The 17,265-nt window shown below is 39.8% G+C and overlaps 1 protein-coding gene across 6 annotated transcripts in view; it reads left to right on the top strand.

Moving 5' to 3' along the window:
- GRIA3 (glutamate ionotropic receptor AMPA type subunit 3) overlaps positions 1-17,265 on the top strand; it is a 155,593-nt gene that overhangs the window by 77,335 nt on the left and 60,993 nt on the right. For all 6 annotated transcript variants that reach the window (XR_012777304.1, XM_075513185.1, XM_075513186.1 and 3 more), the window contains exons 5-7: positions 11,290-11,343; positions 12,853-13,014; positions 16,686-16,853. Coding sequence is in view for 5 of the 6 variants with exons in the window: in XM_075513185.1 (XP_075369300.1) it covers positions 11,290-11,343; positions 12,853-13,014; positions 16,686-16,853 (384 nt within the window). In the remaining variant the exon portion in view is untranslated. The remainder of the gene's footprint in view (positions 1-11,289; positions 11,344-12,852; positions 13,015-16,685; positions 16,854-17,265) is intronic.

A 17,265-nucleotide genomic window follows, 5' to 3' on the forward strand; every position in this document is an offset into this window, starting at 1 on the left:
AGTCATCAACTAAACCTCAAATACAAACTCATCCCACGGTATTCAACCAGTAAGATGGAAAACAGCGTAACAATTTTAGAGGAAGTTAATGTTCCCACGCTTAAAAAAAGCCCATGTTACTAAATTAAATTTATTTGTGTCACACCATGGGTGTATATGTGTAGGTATAATGGCGTATGTACTACTGGAAGCTTGTTCTTCCAAAATGTGTAATGAATAAAATTATCAACAATATACACAGACCCTTAAAAATACCCCGAGTATCTTCTATCCTGGGAGAATGCATGTAAAGAATCAGAAAAGAAAAATATTGCTGTAACTTTATTACCTCATATGAGTAAAATGGCCTCCCCTGCTGCATAGACTAAGTCTAGTAAAAATAAATTAACTCTTCGTAATCTCTTTCAGTTCATGGTTTATGCACCAAGTTATACGGGGAATATTGCAGAGTGCTGTTTATAGTGAAGCAGAATAAACCTTTCAAACTCCCTCAAAGCATTGAAAAGAGCAAATTGAATGCAATTCTAGTCACAGTAAAATTCCATTTATAATAAAAAATATAAGAAAAAGTAACCTTGTTTTTCCTAGAGGAGGTTGCACTGATTTTTTTTTCCTTAATTTCGTAGGGCATTTAAAAAGGAAAGGAAAGCTCCAAAGGAAAAAAAAAAAGAATGGCTATTATTCAGTATTATTCGGTCTGCTTGAAGGCAGTGCTCTGCAGTACAAAACCCCTTCCAAAAGATTCTCATGTGAGCATTGGGACTGAATTACTGCGACACTTCTGGGTTATATCCAAATAATAGTTTGAAGTGATCCTGACATGCAGTAATGGTTTATATAAGCAGAATTCTGTTTCCAAGGACTCTTGTTCAATTCCAGGGGATAATACTGGGATTTTAGTCTGACATCTGATGGGAGTTGTAGAGAAAATGGGAAAATTGTGTATATGTAAAATGAAAACAGTGTGCCTCACTTTACCTAATTTCTTCCTCTCTTCCCTCAATGGATATACATCCTTTTATATTTTGAGCAGCTAAGACTGAAGGAGTTTCATTTACCCTGTGGATATGAGAAGAAGAAATGGCCATTGTTTATGTTTGTCTGTGATTGCAAGAGTGTACTTTTAAGAATGTTCAGCATACAGTTTCACAGAATTGAAAGCCAAAAGAGACAGTTAGATGTCATCTCCTGTGTCACAGGGATTAGGCACACGATGCAAAGGTCACTAAAGAACTCCTTGTTAATCATGTGGATATGCCTTCAAACTGTATGACAGTGCTGAAGCATTTGTGATTCCTGCAGAAGGGTTGGAAAACTAAGAATAAATGTAAGATTACTATTAGTAATAGTCTTTGTGAAAGTGACTTTAGGTGTTGGGAAACTTAGCGAAGGATGCTAGTCTGGAAGTCAGTTTTGATAGTGCTGATTTTGATATACCTGCTGTGGACTTGTAGGTCTACAATGAGAGCATCCACAACTGCCAAGAAGCAAGGAAGTGGTCTGAGTAAAGAGAGTGTATGTGAAGTTGGAAATGAGGATGTTATTGTATGGGGCCATGTTACATGGGGTAGGAGCTGGTTACGTTGTAGACTGAAGGAAATTTAACCATGAAGGTTGCTAGGGAAAGGCAATCAACTCTAACAGTACAGCCAGGTGCACATTTCTGAGCTAAGAAGAATTTACTAAGAAATACTGGTGTCTTTTGAAAAGGTGGTTGTGTGTCAGTGAAAAGCATGTGATGGTTACTGAGAAGCTTACCCATCTGAGCAGTTGACATAAATTCCTGTTCTCTTGGGCTCTCTTGGAGTATCAGAGCAGAGATAGCAGCAGTACCTGTTTGCTCTCAGGTTAGCAAAACCTCATCTCTCTTCTCAGAGGTGGTGAACTGAGGCTTAAGCAGCAGCAGATGTATTTCCACAGGGCCTTGACTGATGAACAAGAGTGGCCCTTGACGGGGTGAGATGCAAGATAGATGAATCTTTCAGAATTTATCAGAAGCGGTAGGAAGACAGAATACAGCAAGGATCTTTCTCTGTGTACCTTTCCTGTCAGCTAATATGAATTTCAGTTTCCCTGGACTCTTTGGAAGATCCATGTAGAGAAACAGAAGTTGCAGAGTCCCAAGTACACTACCAAATCAGTTGTCTTCAAAAACGTTATTCAAGCTTAGATGACAACAGTGCATTGAAAAGCTTCAGACCCAAGTAATTTTTGAACATCATACCAAGAATTTCTGTCAGATCAGAGAACATAACCCAGATCCCTTGATGTCATGGTTGCTGACCTTCTGGTAGTGTCTGACCTGAGAAGGGTTATAGCCAAAAAAGAGGGAGGAAGACAGAATGCTGAACCAGCAGATCTAGAAGATGAAACCAATGAGGAGAGTACTGTAGCATTGTTTGTCAGTGTTGAATTAAAGCAATTCTGGCACTCAACACAGAAAGCTTATTGTGATTTGAAATTTCCTGTACACGTTTGTTTTTTGGTTATTTTCTGTGAGATCTGAAGCCTTTATGTGAAGTTTCAGGTGAGTTTTGAACTCAAGATTTCACAGGGGCTTGAGAAGGTACTGGAACCTCTGTGAAATTACCTTGGATGTAAAATCACTCCATTATGAATATTTTTCAAGGGAGGATATTTCTCAAAGAATATACTAGAACTGCGTAGACAATTAAAATATGATCTCCCTCCTAAAATGATCTATGTGTGGAAATCACTGCTGCAGAGTAACATATTTAATTCAGTCATTTAATTCCCATAAATACAACTGCAAAAATTCCTCCAGAACACAACTGGATTTTTACTTTATTAATCTCACGCAAGAAACTAAAGAATTCACTAATTAAAAATTTCTACAACACATCTCTTCAAGGAAGCTCTCTGGGAACAAGTATCTTCTCTTGAGAATATCTTGGCAAAATAAGGGGCAAAGGTCTCAGCAATTTTGAGTATCCCTTTCATATGCTACAAAGAATTTTTGTTATGATCGTAACAACCCCCCATGTCTGATCTTGTTTTTAGTGAAATAGCTGCAAGTGATGAAGGGTAGCTTAAGTTTTGATTGATTTTGACATGAAGGTCTTTGTACTGAAGGACATGACTTGTGAAGAGAGATGCAGTCCTGAGAGATATAACACTGCTCTCATCTGTCTAAACAAAGAAGAGACTTTGATATTAAGAAAAGTTTATTTAATTAATTTTATTCGGCTTAAAGAGTAAATAATTGTGACTATGAATGTCAGTTACCGGGGATCATAAAACTCTTCATCTTAGTGTCCTCCAGGGTCTGATGTTTTGCAGTAGAATATGTCCTTTAACAATAACTGTGCCAACAGATTAGTTAATCTGACAATATTGCTAAGTCACACCAAGGAAAATGAATTTAGGAAAATTGTTTCAGGGCACAGAAAATTCACAGAAAACTTTGTCTTCACACTGAAAGAAATTAGGAGAAAGTATCATGCCCTCAGAACCTATGTTGCAGTTTGTAATTTTTTTCCTAAGTAATTTCTAATGTAACTTTTTATGCACAAATTAAATGCATACTCTACTACACAATCTTCAATCAGCAAATGTCAGATTAGTCATGGGAAAAGAAAGTTTAGCCATATGGAGGGAGAACGAAGTACAATACAGCTTTCAGATGTTGCATTTAATTACCCTCCAAGGACTAACATGCACAACCATCATCTATCTGGAGATAGCCTAAAAGTAAAATTTCACTCTTGATGTGACTATCATCAAGGAGAGAGGCAAGGGAGAGAAGGGCACAAGAAGGGAGCCAGAGAGGGAAAAACTTTAATAAAATGCTTCAGAGGCTTCTCAGATCCCTGTTTCCACCGTGCACATTTTTGTCCCCTTCTTCTAGGAGATTCCTGTTCTCTAGGAGATTATCTCCCAGGAGAGATACATTGCAGAAGAGCCAAAAGCTGTTTGAAGAATGTTTTATAACAAACAATGATCTTGATACTGTGCTACAGAGGAAAGTAGGATTTTGGTTATGAGGTGCAGTCACAAATGTATAAGGTGGCAGTTGCATGGAAGTAAAATTCTTAAGTCCATGTACCGCACAAAAATACAAAATCCAGCAATTGGGACTGTGTATGGATTTGTGACATTCCCTAAAGGACATGAAGCCTCTGAAATGGTGGATGAATTAATCTCAACTATATATGAAGTTATTTTTATCTGCAACAAATAATACATGTGTGGAATCTTCATCTTAATATTTAATACATTCTTCATTTAATATTTAAGTAAAATTTAACATAGTACTCATTCTTCATATAAATGAAATCATTGTTTACTGCATATTTTAAAGCATCACAATCCCTTGTGGCCAGATTCCCATCCCATTAATACTAAGTGAAGAAATAAATCGCTTTCCCTGCGTTTGCAGTACAATTACAATCATGAGGTTTTGACCCTTTGTATGAGGGAAGCCGCTTCTACCGAATGTGGAAATGGCTTTATTTCCGTGGATTTAAAGGCAGGACAAGTATCACTCGTTTGGCTGTGACAGACCACCACTAGCTGTGACGTATCTTTTACCACCACAGGATTACGGTTCCTTTGGAACCTCGTATATTGGTGCTGCTGGTGGTGGTGTGATAGAAAGAGACAAAATCATGACACCGAAAAAGCTATTTTTTAATAAATTTACTGAGGGAAGATCGAGCCTTGTCTAGTGTTTATAATCCTCAAAGGGAACTTGCTCTTTCTGCAGGAGCATGTGTGTAAATTGGAAAACAGGGGAGTGGGCTCTGCAAACTTACAGTAAAGTGGATCTACTGAGTTTACAAAGGATCTTATTTTTACTGTGGCATCTGGTTAGATGAGGAGAATACTGTTTGCATTTCAGGAGAGCTTTTATTTTCTGTTCTCCTCCTATTTATTCTACTCCTGTCTGGAAAATTTACGTGACAAGAGGTGACCTGTGCAAAGTAAACATAGTGAGGAATGATTATGTATGGCTGTCAAATGCTATTGCACCTTTGCTCACATGATAACACTGTAGAAGACAACTACATTGCTGTAAACAGTGCACTGACCCCCGAGAACTGAAGTGCGGTGGCTGCAAGCCCCATGGGCAGCTCCCCTGCTGCAGCAAGGGTCTACAGGAGTGGCAGGGAGGCCAGGGAGAGGACTCTTTTCCAGCTGAAGGACTTCTTCAGTTTCTCCTTTTCTTGAGTGGTAGAAACAGATTTGAGATGCAGTACATTGCAGATGCCAGTCAAGATAAGCTAAACGTCTTTGCTAACATACTGACAAGAACTTTTTCGGCCTTGACTTCAGCTTTTGTTGAACTAATTGGATTGTCACCCTGATACTCTGTTCCTCTTGTTTCTTAAGTGTGTCCTGAAGACCAAATTAGCCAGTGCCACTGATCCAATAGGGTGCTGCATCACAGGGCACAGCTTTTCAGTCATTCAATCCAGTATCAGGTAGGAGCTGCTCACATCTGAGATAAGTTTTAAGTAACTCCATCCTCAGAACAGAAATTCTATCAGTAGGGATAGAAACTAGAAAACACCTGACCTGATACCCAGGAGAGAAGACCGTGTGCTCCGCAACAATTTAGGCTTGCCCCAGACAGTTGTTGCTGTGCTTGATATCCGTGCTGTTCCCACGAGGTGCAATCAACACTGATAGCTGATCCGGACAATGCTGTTGAAATTTTTTTAGACCTGAGTCCATTTATCTGTTTTGCTTGTTTGCTGCTGAAAAGAAAGAATCGTGCCATCACTTCTGGCATTTGCACACTGCTTTGAAGGCAAAGGTGTCATAATTGCATTTCTATAGCAAGGTATAAAGGCACATTACTGCTCAACTGGAGGTAGCTCTCCTGTCCTCAGAAAGTTACATGTATACTTAAAAATCAGTAGAAATGCTTGAAGTTAAATGTGGGCTTTTTGCAAAAGTGGAACCCAAATTAATGCATGAATAACCTCAACAAAGACAACAAAATCCTTTTTTACTCTGAGCTTGTAGGAAATCTCATTTTTCTTGCTGTCCTTTTAAAACCTAGGAAAGAAGAGTTCTAGAGTTAAACTGCCTCATTGTTTCTAGATATGGTCGAAATGGAAAGACACATTACAGCAGGTCAGATCTCTGCCTGTCATTCCGTTTAAGTGGCATATTTCTGCCACTTGTCAGGTACGAAAAGCACAGTAAAAATCTTTAGACCTTCTTTGTGGCAATACTGCCTGTCAGCATCAGTATTTTATGTTATGGAAAGATCTAATAGACTCATAAAATATCAGGGTTTTGAGCTGTAGATGAGGTAGTCTGTACTTTTGTGGTCTGATTTTTTTCTTTCTTTTTTCATTTGTAAATAAAGGATGATAAATAACTTTGATTAAACAGACTAAACTGACCAGATGGCAATGGATTCAAATGAATGGAAGATGAGCTCCAAACAGGTATTAATTGGACATGGTAGTTTTCTTTTCACTGCTGCCAAAATCACGATAGCTGCTTCTCTAGGTAAAAGTGCAGGCATATCCTCTTAGCTTGTATTTTTCAATGACTCTTTAAAATCAAAGCCCACAGAGGCAGTAAGGTGGATTTAAAAGTGACTGAACTGCTGGGCCTAGAGGGTTGTGATCAGCAACACAGAGGCCAGCTGGAGGTTAGGTACTATTTGGAGTACCCTAAAGGGTCCTGGGGCTAATGCTGTTTAACCTCTCTATTAATGATCTGAAGGTTATGGCATGGAGTGCGCTCTCAGCAAGTTTGCAGATGATACCAAATTAGGAGGAGTGTTTGATACACCAGGTGGTTGTGCTGCAATACTTTGACAGGCTGGTGAAGTGGACAGAGAGGAACCTCATGAAGTTCAACAAAGGGAAATGCAAAGCCATGCACCTGGGGAAGAATAACGCCATGCACCAGTACAGACTGGGTAGAGGCTTCCTGGCTGAAAAGCAGCTCTGCAGGATCTCGGGGTCCTGGCAGACGAGTTGAGCACAAGCCAGCACTGCACTCTCACAGCAAAGAAGGCCAACAGCATCCTGGGCTGCATAGGATTAGCATGGTCAGCAGGTCAATAGAGGTGATCCTTCCCCTCTGCTCAGCACTGGAGAGGCCGCATCTGAGGTGCCACGTACAGTTCTGGGCTCACTAGTATAGGAAGGACACGGACATCCTGGAGCAAGTCCAGTGAAGGGCGCCTGCGATGATTAAGGGACTGGAGCATCTATCTGATGTACAAGGAAAGGCTGAGAGAAGTTGGGATGCATAGCCTGGAGAGGAGAAAGCTCAGAGCGGGTATTAATAATGTCTGCAAATACCTGGTGGGAAGGAATGAAGAAGATAGAGCCAGACTCTTCTCGGAGAGTCTCGCTGAATCTCAGAGTCTCAGCAGTGCCCAGTGACAAGACAAGAGGCAAGGGCACAAACTGCAATGCAGGAAATTCTGTTTAAACATAAGAAAAATCATTTTTACTGTGAGGGTGGTCAGACACTGAAACAGGCTGCCCAGAGAGCTTGTGGAATCTTTGTCTTTGGGGATATTCAAAACCTGACTGGACACGGTCCTGAGCAGCCTGCTCTAGCTGCCCTTGCATTGAGCTAGGGGGCTGGAATAGGCAATCTCGAGAGGCCCCTGCCAACCTCACTTGTTCTGTGATTTACTCCATCCATAAAAGAAAAGTTGTCTTTCCCTTTTATGAATCAGAGACAAACCATTGATATTTTTAAAAGACAATAGCTCAGTTTAAAAGCTCAGTCCCACGTACCAAACTTGCACTATTCTTCCATCGCTTGAGTTCTTTTGAGCCCACAGAGTCTTGTCTGTTGTTAACCCATGCTTTCCTTGCTTCTGGTCTGTTACTACTGTTCACCTAGACACTCTGTTCTTACCATTCTAGTTCCTCGTCAAGCCCTCGGAGAAATATTCCAGTGAAACCCCCGGATCTGTCTCCATCACTACTATTTAAAATGGCTTCCCTGCCTTGACTTTCATCTAAGAGTTCACCAGTCTCCTCGTAATGTTCCCTTCACCCTTAATTCCAACATTTAATTTTCATGGCCAAAAAACCCAGATCCATGTTCTAGACCAGGAACTAGCTGTGGTTGTGATTTGGGTAGGGAATAAGTCAAAAGGTAATGGAGTAATTGTGTGGTTAATATTAACGTTATTTTGCTCCTCTTCACTGTCCTTCCTCTTAGGTGTTGTGTAGCCTTTGAACTACATCATGAGAGAATCATCATTATTGCTTTAGAAATATCACAGTGCTCCTTACCAATGTAATATTAGCCAGTTAATTTCTATAATGCTATCTTCCAAAACTGTAAGAAAACGTAAAAGCTAAGGCAAAAAATTGTAGTTGCCTATTTATTATTATGATGACTGATGCAGTGGAAACCAAGTTGTCTTTATGCTTTCAAAAAATAACTTCCCCAGGCAAATGAAAAACTAAAATTGGCAATGCTGACTTAGTTTCTCAAATCTGGCATATAGGTCTGTACTTCCAGTAAGCCTGGTGCTGGCCAGCAGATTTGACTTTTATTTTAAAACCAGATACATTTTAATTTTGTTCCCTCTAGATTTTCTCTTAATTAATTGGAAATATCCGAAGAGTTAATTAAAAATACAAACTTTATTTGATTCTATATCAAACCTGACATTATGATCTTTTTATCTACAAGGCAAGAATTATGTGGGATCAGAAGTCTGAATTATTCATGATAGTTTCCAGCCATTTTTTCCCCTCCTCCTTTGTTTAGTATAAAATCTTAACAAGCTTTTCTTTCAGTCAAGGTGAAAGCAATATTAAGTCTCGGAAGTAAAACTTACCAAAGACATGGAGCTCTGTGAAATCCTTGTCCTGTAATCCTGGCTTTCTATTCACCACCACTATTCAATATCCCACTTTCTGTTTAAGCTTCACAATATATAAGCAGTTGATGAGATTTATTTGTTATACTCCTGTTTTCCTTCTTCATAAAAAAGCTTTATCCGTCCCTTTGCTCCCCTAGGAGTAACGCCGATGTCTGATTGTTTCTGCTGGGCTCGCTAATCCAGCAGCTCCATTTAAGATGCTGGACAGTTGGTAGAGGGTGGAAAGTGAGGGAGGAGGAGAGTTGTGGTTATTAAGATTTAGGACAGCATGTGTAGTGAATTTTAAAAACATTGTTAAGATCCAGTTAAATAATTATGAACTAACATGGTTGATTGTGTGAGTAGAAATACTGGCAGGTCACTTCTGAAAGATGCTTTATGAATTAAAGCTTGACTGTAGTATGTTGGACCTCTCTAAGGGACTAAACAGAATTATTTCTGGTCATTTTGGAGACATGACAACAGATGAGATGGAAGTTGAGTCTGATCTATGCTAATGAGTCCTACATTTCCTATTTGCAGTATTGCTCCTGATGCCTGTAGCAGCTCCGTGTATGTTTTTCTTACAGCCTCTGACTTCATCTGTTGTGGTATTCTTCTCTTAAACACATTTCTGGATAGAAATGTAAAAGCTTTCTTATTTGTTACTAAGGTTAAAATGACAAAGAGTATTGTTGTTAAATAAGTTCTTTGTCTCTCACCTTTTAAAAGTAAATCACTGCCTTTAAGGTGAAATTAAAACATACAGAGAATTCAGTATGCAAATCTCACGCACACCAGATGATCTGAAGGAAGCCTGCACATTTCCATAGAAAACAAATGTGAGTGTAGGAAAGCAGATGCTTTCTACCAACAGAGTGTACATACAGTTCTCAAGAGGACCTGAAGAGCAATTTATTTTCAGACTGCTGGAAGTATGCAAATTCCTACCGAATTAAATGTGAATTTAAAAGAAATGGCATCTGTTAAGGACAAGACAACCCAAAGAGGCAATTGGGAACTTAATAATTTAATCAAGAACTTTAACAGGCTCAGCAGTATATCTAAAGTCAATGACTCAAATGTCATCTGTTTTTAGCAAAGACGTAAGTGGTCATGTTGAAAAGATGTCTTTTAGAGTATGGTATTTGGAGCATTTGTCTGTGACCATGGAGAAGCACATTAGTATGGTACGTATAGATTTGCAGATGATTCTCCATCAAAAAGCATCATCTGTTCACTTGAGCTGCTCATAGGGTATAGTCAGTGATACACCTGTGGTGCATCACCAGCATTATGTTTGCTATTTTTAACTTTTATTAGTTTAACCCAGCAAGTCTGGGCAAGTTTGATTCTGTCCTGACACACACATAATCACCACAATTATTAATTAAATTCTTACCGCTGGACATTGTTCCACCTGCTGCCAGTGGGACTGGATGGATGTTACTGAGATTATAATCTGAAGGCAAGGGAATAGCGATAAATGCAGTGGCATAGTCTTGCACAAGGGGTATTGCTGGTGAGCCGGCAGCCAGCTGCATAGACATGGGAACTGTGTTTTTTCCTCCTTTCTGCAAAAGCACAGTATTACTGGAGTGGGGACGACCACACAGGATGGCAGAATTTAGGCTTGCCAGACAGTGCTGCCTCCACTCCTCCTTGTTACCCTTACAGAATCCAGCTGCTCAGTTCATCCCACTGCTTTTTTGTCTCTTAGCGGTTCCATTTAATGACTCCATTTGTACAGAGGGATGCCCAAGTGGGGTCAGGGAGGGCAGGAGATGTCGGTTTAGTGGAATGTGCAACATCACATTTAGTATAAATTTTGGCTAAACATGTAAGGTCAGATGTGTCCATTTAGATGCACTGGAAGCGACAAGTTTTCAGGCCTTTTGAAAGCTGTCAAAAGGCAATGAAGGTCACTGCTTATAACGTTAGGAATTTAACTTTAAGCATTCATATATGACAAGGCTTGGCCAGGGTTCTCATGGCAGGAAAGCCCCTGTACGACCTGGAGCTTGCCGAGCCCCGCTGTGCTGGTACCGTTTATTAAACCCAGTGAGTGGCTGGGCTGTGTCACCTGCCTCTCATACACTCCACAAACAAGGAACAAAGTAAACAGTGTTGCCTCATTTCAGAGCAGAAATACTTGAACTGATAACTAAAATGAACCTGGTCAGCAGGGGAGACACAGTGATCACAAGGGTGAGATTGCCAGGTAAGATCATCTCTGCAAGCCAGGGTCTTCTCAGCCTTGTGAGTTACTCCTCTTTGTACTCTGCCTGTGTGTTTTAAAAACACAAATGACTGCATCATGTCTGTAGAGCCACAGGTCTGTAATACTCGTGCTGCCCATGGATTGGGCATAGAGGATTACCAAAATGTTCATTCTCTGGTGTTTTCCGCTAGTTAAGAGTCATCCTCTTACAACTGAATAACGTGTAATTTTTTTCTTCACACAGGTTGTAATCCTCGGCAAACATTCTAGAGGCTATCACTACATGTTAGCTAACCTGGTAAGAACTTTTCTTCATTACAAGTATGGCTACGGTTTAGAGGGTAATATATTCTGTTCAGGTTGTGGCAACGTCAATCAGCAAAAGAGGAAATGCGTGGATGAGTTCTTGGATTTTGAGAAATTACTTCACTAAATACTAGAACTGGTATGGTATAGTAATTTGTACTCAATTATGGTCTTTCTTTTGTCTAAGAAGCTCATATCCTCTACTAATTTTACAATAATAATTTAATTATATGTTTTCCACTAATTTTTATCCTCATAAATAAGACACTTGATAACCATAATCCTCTATGTAACATTTTGGAAATTTAAGCACTCCAGGAAAAATAATTGTAGCATATTTGTGTATAAAATAAGTGGTAAAAAGCTGCAAATTAGAACAATTCCATCAAGTAAACCAGCCAGGCTGTTTAGCTGTTCTTCTGTATTTCGGAGCACAGGGTGGTGCCTGTGTATGTGTTGACCTACCAGGACAAGACGGTACATTTTTATCTGTATCAGAGCTTCTTTTGGATTCTAGAATTGACTTTCAGAGATGTTTATGATGCCTTTGAAGCACCATCTGCTAGAGTTCCTTAGAAAAAGTGTTACATTGTAATTGATCCTGCAGCAAGACTAGTTTTTGGGTTCTGTGTCGACTGGGAGGGGAAAAATGTTTTTCCAAAGCTCACACTTTCAAGTTAGCTATCCCACTTAGTAGAAGGTTCTCTGTATCCATGTTTTGGTGTGATTAAAGCAGAAGAGACAAATTTTAAAATACCCTTAATTAGTATAAGTACTCTATGACTTTAAGATGTGTCATTTTGCATTATAAGAACCAGTCATGATCTCACTGATTAGCGTGTGCATAGATATACAGGGGTGCTTATTCTGGGTTACCTTTTAGCATGTGTAACCACTGACATTCAGATAAACATGACTGCAATCAAGTCATACTAATCAACAAGACGCCAATTCGCTGCCTCAGGAATAAATAACAACAGTGGGAGAGAATCATACTGTTCTGTCTGCCAGTGAAACGTTAAGCAGCGCTGTGACGGAGAACCGCCCAGCAAGGAGGTGTGCGCTTTGCCTCCACGCAACAACACGGGTGTTGAGTGGTTTTCTGCTCCCAGCGCCGAACCTTCGTGCGCACTTTGCTGTACAAATGGGATTGAGGTCTTTGACCAGTTTTCGCTATGATGAGGAGAAAAGAGGAAATAGTACTTCAAGTTTCCACGCTGTTTTCTTTCCGACCAGTGAATATTACAGACCACTTTGCCACAACACAGCAGGGCAGTTTTCTATCGCAAAGGTCTGAACAAGGAGGCATTTTAAATTCTGTTCTATGCCGCTATCACAATCCCAATTGTGATAGTAATTGTCTCCTTGGTAGAATATTTTCAGCTAACAAAAGGGAAATTAATCAGTTTCTTTTGTGCTACACTTACAGCAAGTAAAACTGAGCCAAAGAAAAGGGACTTTGGATGGGAATGATTCTTGTTTTCTACATGTGTCCTCCCAGGGTTTCACAGACATTGTTCTGGAGAGAGTAATGCATGGAGGTGCCAACGTTACTGGATTCCAGATTGTTAATAATGAAAACCCGATGGTTCAACAGTTTCTACAACGCTGGGTGAGGCTCGATGAAAGAGAATTCCCTGAAGCCAAAAACTCACCATTAAAGGTATTTATTTTACCCTGACAGTGATGGACACTATGTGAGTTGCTTTTAACAATTATTTGGGGTATTTTAACCCCAGGCATGTGCATGTGTATGATAGAGAGCCCTGATTAGAATATGTTGCAACATTCACTGCCCTTCCAGAAGAGAGAAAGAGGCAAAGGCTTTTAGTTGGACACAAATGCCCACTGCAGTGCGAGTTCCTAGAGGCAAAGGCTTGGTCTTGCAAATCCTGTCATTGTGCAGCATTTAAAAAACTTTTACCTTGAACTTCTTGAGTTACTCTTGAGGTAGGGGTGAGGGCTAGTTAGGTTAGTTTTTAGATGCAAACTATGGGTTACTAGTCAATTTTAATGCTAATAGATAATTTAATGTGCAAAATAAAGTAGCTCTAGATTCACTGAGGAGCCACTGCCACCTCCTAGTCACTGCTGACAGTTGCCCTCATAATCTAACTCTGTATTTTGCACCACTGTCCTTTACTTAAACACGCTGGGTATTATATCTGCCACCAATAAAATTTTCCAAATTTTTTTGAATAGTAAGTCCCAGGTTCACCAAAACTGTTGTAGGTTGGGTGAACTAAAGGCTACTGTTATTAGGAGGCTTGCAACCTGTTAATATCTCCCCCAGATTTTTTTCTGCCTCAGGATCTCTATAGCAGAGAGGGATGCTATTCACTGTCCAATCAAGGAGTGCATCAAGAATAATCTATCCAGTGATTGAAATCATCAAATCTCCTAGGACCACTGCATATTATTAATATTCCTCTTACATTCCTTCTTTCTCTTCCTCTTTTGGTGAGGCTTGTTCTTTTTATCAATACACATAGGTGAATAAAACCTGGGACTGGTAGTGGATGAGAGGACCTTAAATTCTGTCACTCCCGGGAGTCCAGTCCTTCACATCATGTATACTGACTGTCGCAGGGAAGCCAAACCTATCTAAAAACCACAGTCATGATGAGCCAGTTCATGTCTTTCCTGCTTGATTTGGGAAGGACACATGCAAATTGATGAACAGATTTGGAATTCAAAATTACTCCGATAAACTGGAATAATGTCTTGATATTAGTAAGACAAAATTTCAGGGAAGCATAAAATGCTAGCTAGAAAGGAAAAATCTAGTCCAGTCCAATGTATGGGGGGATACCAGGGTAGGTGGTAGCCCTGTTTTGGACTACAGACAGAATAGGAACCAGTTATGTGGCTCTGCTGCCAGAAGGCCAATGCCATTCAGAGGCATACTTTTCCATCCCTGGGATCATATGATTTCTATGGGGAAGGAAAATTATCTTAATCCCACGCCATCCCACAGCCTTGCTGGCATTTCAGAGGAAGCAAAGAACGGCAAACAGAGGCCCACAAAACTCGGATTAGTGTATTGTTCCCTGTTGATTAGGACCTAGGCCTGCTTCCTAAAGCTTCCTAGCAGTGATGCAGAAGTGAAGATAAGTATCGTACTAATCTTAAAAGCTCAGAAATATATAAAGTTAACCTGGGAAGATTTTATTCCACTTGAAAGCAATTTACCTTGAGGGAAAAATTATTCTCCGTCCTTAAAAAATAATCTTAAGTATATGGTACAAACAGAAAGATTACATTACTTTTCCACAAATGTACTGCTCATTATAGAAATGTGCACAGTATTTGTCAATCAGACAAAAAGCATACTTAAAAATTGATGTACAATATTTTTGATTAGGAAATAAAATTGCCTAGAGATTAAAGCCCTGATGTTTAATTTATTCTGTATTTTATCAGCCTTTCCCTTCTCTCTCTCTTTTTTCTCTTTGCATGCTCATGCATTTATAAGTAGAATTCAAATAAAGTAGAAAATTAGATAGCTCTCTTGGCATGACTTGGAAGGGACTGCATTAAGGTTACTGACAACTGATGCAGACTTCTGAAAAAATTATCAGCGTGTAAGTTTTACGTAGTGCTAGCTTGGACAGCTATTACAAGATTTTTTTAATACAAGAACAAATACCTTAAAATTACTATCTGGTTCTATATTGTTGTGTGGAATGTGACGTATAACCTTTGTTAACTCAGGGAGAGGAGAGGGTGATCATTGCAGAGCATCACAGGAAGAGGTAAAGATGGGCAGGATCAAAAGAGCACCTGTACTTAGATACAGTCAGAGCAGGAACCACCCCACACACACATCCAGTAAGAGTTTATAAACTGCTGTCATTTAAAACTCAGTAAGAATGGCTGCTGTATAACCTTCTTCACAATCCTACCTTTGCACTCTTCTTTATCAGATACGATTCTCTTGATCTGCGTATGCAGACATGCCTCATTCTGTGCAGATTTCCTAAGGCTTTATAACAAACTGAAGAGCTTGCAATAAGATAATACACATTTTTAAGAAATACGGACCACCAGTTGTGCTATGCTGCCCTACAGGATAGAATTAACTTCTTCTGAACTGAATAAGTCTTATCCACAAAGAGAGTAGCTCAATGTGCAGATGAAACTTGGATTTCCACCTTTCTAGTTCACGCATGGGCAGCATGTCTTCTGGCACTAACTCCAGCATAAGGTTCATCAGGAGCCAGGAGCTCTACGGTATCACACAGCCAGCCAAAAGAAGGGCAGGCGCACCAATGCGGATACCCCTTGCACTCTTTTTTTCTTCTCTTCTTTCTCTTACAAACACTGTGGAAATACAAAGGGTCAGTTACAGGGGTTTGAAATCTGGTCTTACACACCGAGCACATTCAGTTGCTCCCAGTATGTACATGTTGAAATGGTCTCCTGTGCACGGACCATTAAATTATAGGTGTGCTGTAATGCCAGTGAAAACCAGTGATACCATATGCAAAGCCTGGGCCACTCTAGGAGGGAAGAGCTTTCAGACAAACACGTAAATGTGGAAAAAATGTGAAAAAAACACCTCCATGACATTTCATAGGTGATACTAAATTTATAGCATTGGGGGGTGTCACCAGATACTTAAGACAAGTAATGGATGAAGTTGACAGCAACATGAACAAGCAGTTAAGGAGTCTGGGGATTTTGTTGAAGAGTTGCTGCTACACAAAGCTTACCACCCTCCTCAGATTTACCGTGGAGTAAGAGAAGGCAGATGGGCAATTACCAAGGAGATGTAATGCCTAAAGTGTATTTTGTGATTACTCGCTTCTATAGCTGTCTTCTAAGAAAAGTAATCTGATCTATTCCTTGCCACAGATGCTACCTAATCAGGATTGTGGTCCAAACAGAAATGATTTATGTTAACTTTAATTCAAAACTGTCTGTCTTGGCAATCTTGTTAAAAAGAAAAAGAATACTCCAAGCAAAAACCAAATATGAGCTGCTTTTTGCTATTGGTAGCAGTATGGGCCAGCATGGAATTGCAGACTTTTGTAGTGACCTCATTTAGATGAGCAAGCTTCCAATTAAATTTAAACTTTATGCAACTATAAGCTGGTTTTGTTATTTTGCTGCTATATGCTATACAAAATGAAAATATTTTTAATTTGCTAATTGAAATAGATGGAATTGTTAAACTACATAAAGCACCTGCAGCAAGACAGAGGAAGCAAAAGGGCTTGCAAGCATGATTCTTCTAAGAGTATTTTAACAAAGAGAAGGACTAGAGCTGATAAACCTGGGGCAATTCTAAGATTGCAGTTTGTCACCATATTTTATTTGCATCAATTTTAGTATACATCTGCACTGACCCATGATGCAGTCCTGGTCATAGCAGAGGCTTTCCGTTACCTCCGAAGACAGCGTGTGGATGTCTCCAGGAGAGGTAGTGCTGGAGACTGCCTGGCTAACCCTGCAGTACCATGGAGCCAAGGAATTGATATAGAAAGAGCGCTGAAAATGGTAAGGGCAAACATACCAGCTAATGAATACGTTTATTCCACAACAGCAGCAATTCTGCTGGGACCGAACTTGCGTCCTACTCCACGTACACAGAGTTTCTGTACTCATACAAACAGCTGAAGCTCCCCAGGAAAAAAAAAAGAAAAAAAGAAAAAAGAAACTTAATGACAAACTCCAAAAGATGGCTAAAATATATTCAACATGAATGGCATATATTCAACATATGCCATTCAACAGCAAGGCATAACAAATTAGCTCTCAAAACTTTGGCCAAAACCACATCTCTCTGGCACCGGTGCAGCAGCTGCCTGATTGTCCACACCAGGGTACCTAAAATCTGACTCCCCCGTAACACCCAAGCTTCCCATGAGAGTAAGCATGAGCCATTTTGCAAATGAACATGTTTGGGGCG

Source organism: Mycteria americana, chromosome 10 (genome assembly GCF_035582795.1).
Source record: "Mycteria americana isolate JAX WOST 10 ecotype Jacksonville Zoo and Gardens chromosome 10, USCA_MyAme_1.0, whole genome shotgun sequence".
Classification (NCBI taxonomy): domain Eukaryota; kingdom Metazoa; phylum Chordata; class Aves; order Ciconiiformes; family Ciconiidae; genus Mycteria; species Mycteria americana.